Source organism: Oryza glaberrima, chromosome 6 (genome assembly GCF_000147395.1).
Source record: "Oryza glaberrima chromosome 6, OglaRS2, whole genome shotgun sequence".
In the NCBI taxonomy this organism is placed as follows: domain Eukaryota; kingdom Viridiplantae; phylum Streptophyta; class Magnoliopsida; order Poales; family Poaceae; genus Oryza; species Oryza glaberrima.
Genome location: NC_068331.1, coordinates 8,291,166 through 8,292,403, shown reverse-complemented (window position 1 = coordinate 8,292,403; position 1,238 = coordinate 8,291,166). Strand labels below are relative to the sequence as shown.

Sequence of the window (1,238 nt, the reverse complement as noted above, 5' to 3'; positions counted from 1 at the left end):
GACTATTTGCAGTGGCAATGATCGAATGAACCCTTTTTAGTAAATGTACATGGCCAAGCAGATCAATCTTTTGATCAATATGACTATGTTTACTCATCAATTTGCTAACAACAATACATGAATACATATGAGTATGTTACTCTCACGGGACACGGGATAGGATGCAAAAGATGAACTAGCAACACAAATACCCATCAGTTTCGAACATTAAACAAATCGAAACCAGCAATTACAAAAGGAGATCGACGTGCTACAACTAGCAGCTACAGCCTACACTAGTGACTAACTAGCAAAATAGAACTCTTGCCACGCCCAAGTTGGTGAACCCTAGCGCGCGCGCGTCGATCTGATCTCACGGCGTCGACGGTAGTCGCTGGTGGAGGCAACGCCGCTACGCATCCATAAGCTGCTCAATGCGACAGGGGACGACGCCACAGCTTGCCGAGGAACGCGTCGCTCTTGCGCAGCTCCCTCCAGCGTCGCTTCACGGCACGCGAGCTGCGACCGTCGTCGAGGCGCAGGCAGAGGCGGGCGAGCTCGGCGTCGTCGTCGGCGGTGAAAGGGCGGTGGAAGACGTCGCGGGCGAGGTGGTCCCTCCACCTGTCGCGGCACTGCGCGGGCGAGCGGCGGCTGCGGTGGCGCGGCATCTGCGCCGCCACGCGGCGCCAGTGGCGGGAGCCATGCTCCATGGCGAGGCGCTCCAGGACGGCGTCCAACTCGGGCGTCCACGCTGGCGGGAGCCTGATGCGGACGACGCACCTCCCGAGCGGCGGCGACGTCGCAGATGAAGAAGCGAAGACGGAGGCGGCAGAGGAGGAGGAGGAGAGCTCCATGTCCATGGCGTGCGGCGTCAATCGAATCGTGGGTATGGATGAATGAAATGAACCGAGGACACGATGCATGTTGCTCCTTATAGCGGCACACCTGCAGACTCATTCTCCGACTCGGATTGGTACTCCTCCTTCCTTTCCTTTTTCAGAAAGAATCACATTATGCACTGCGAGTCCGATTAGGATTCAGTTTTTCATATTTTTGTTTTGCTTCGCCGATTGATAATATTTGAGAAATGACTCCTTACTTTTCTTTCAGATAATGTTTAGGCACTAATTTTGTGGCCCGGTCGCTGAGTTTTTCTCGATCCCAGTATTTTTCTTTTATTTTTTAGAGAAGGGTATTTTTCATCCAACCGAATGTATGCTCTGCTACAGTAAAAATGGCGAGGGCATGCTTATGACTGA

The 1,238-nt window shown here is 53.1% G+C and overlaps 1 protein-coding gene across 1 annotated transcript; it reads right to left on the bottom strand.

The window, feature by feature from the left end:
- Positions 1-410: 410 nt before the first annotated feature.
- On the bottom strand, positions 411-839 carry LOC127776382 (transcription factor MYB44-like). The gene has a single exon (XM_052302738.1). It carries the CDS (start codon positions 837-839, stop codon positions 411-413), a length of 429 nt encoding a protein of 142 aa, XP_052158698.1.
- Between the last annotated feature and the right edge of the window lie 399 nt (positions 840-1,238).

Excerpts from the sequence above, each read along its gene's own strand:
- LOC127776382 (XM_052302738.1), bottom strand. The coding sequence starts at position 839 with ATGGACATGGAGCTCTCCTCCTCCTCCTCTGCCGCCTCCGTCTTCGCT.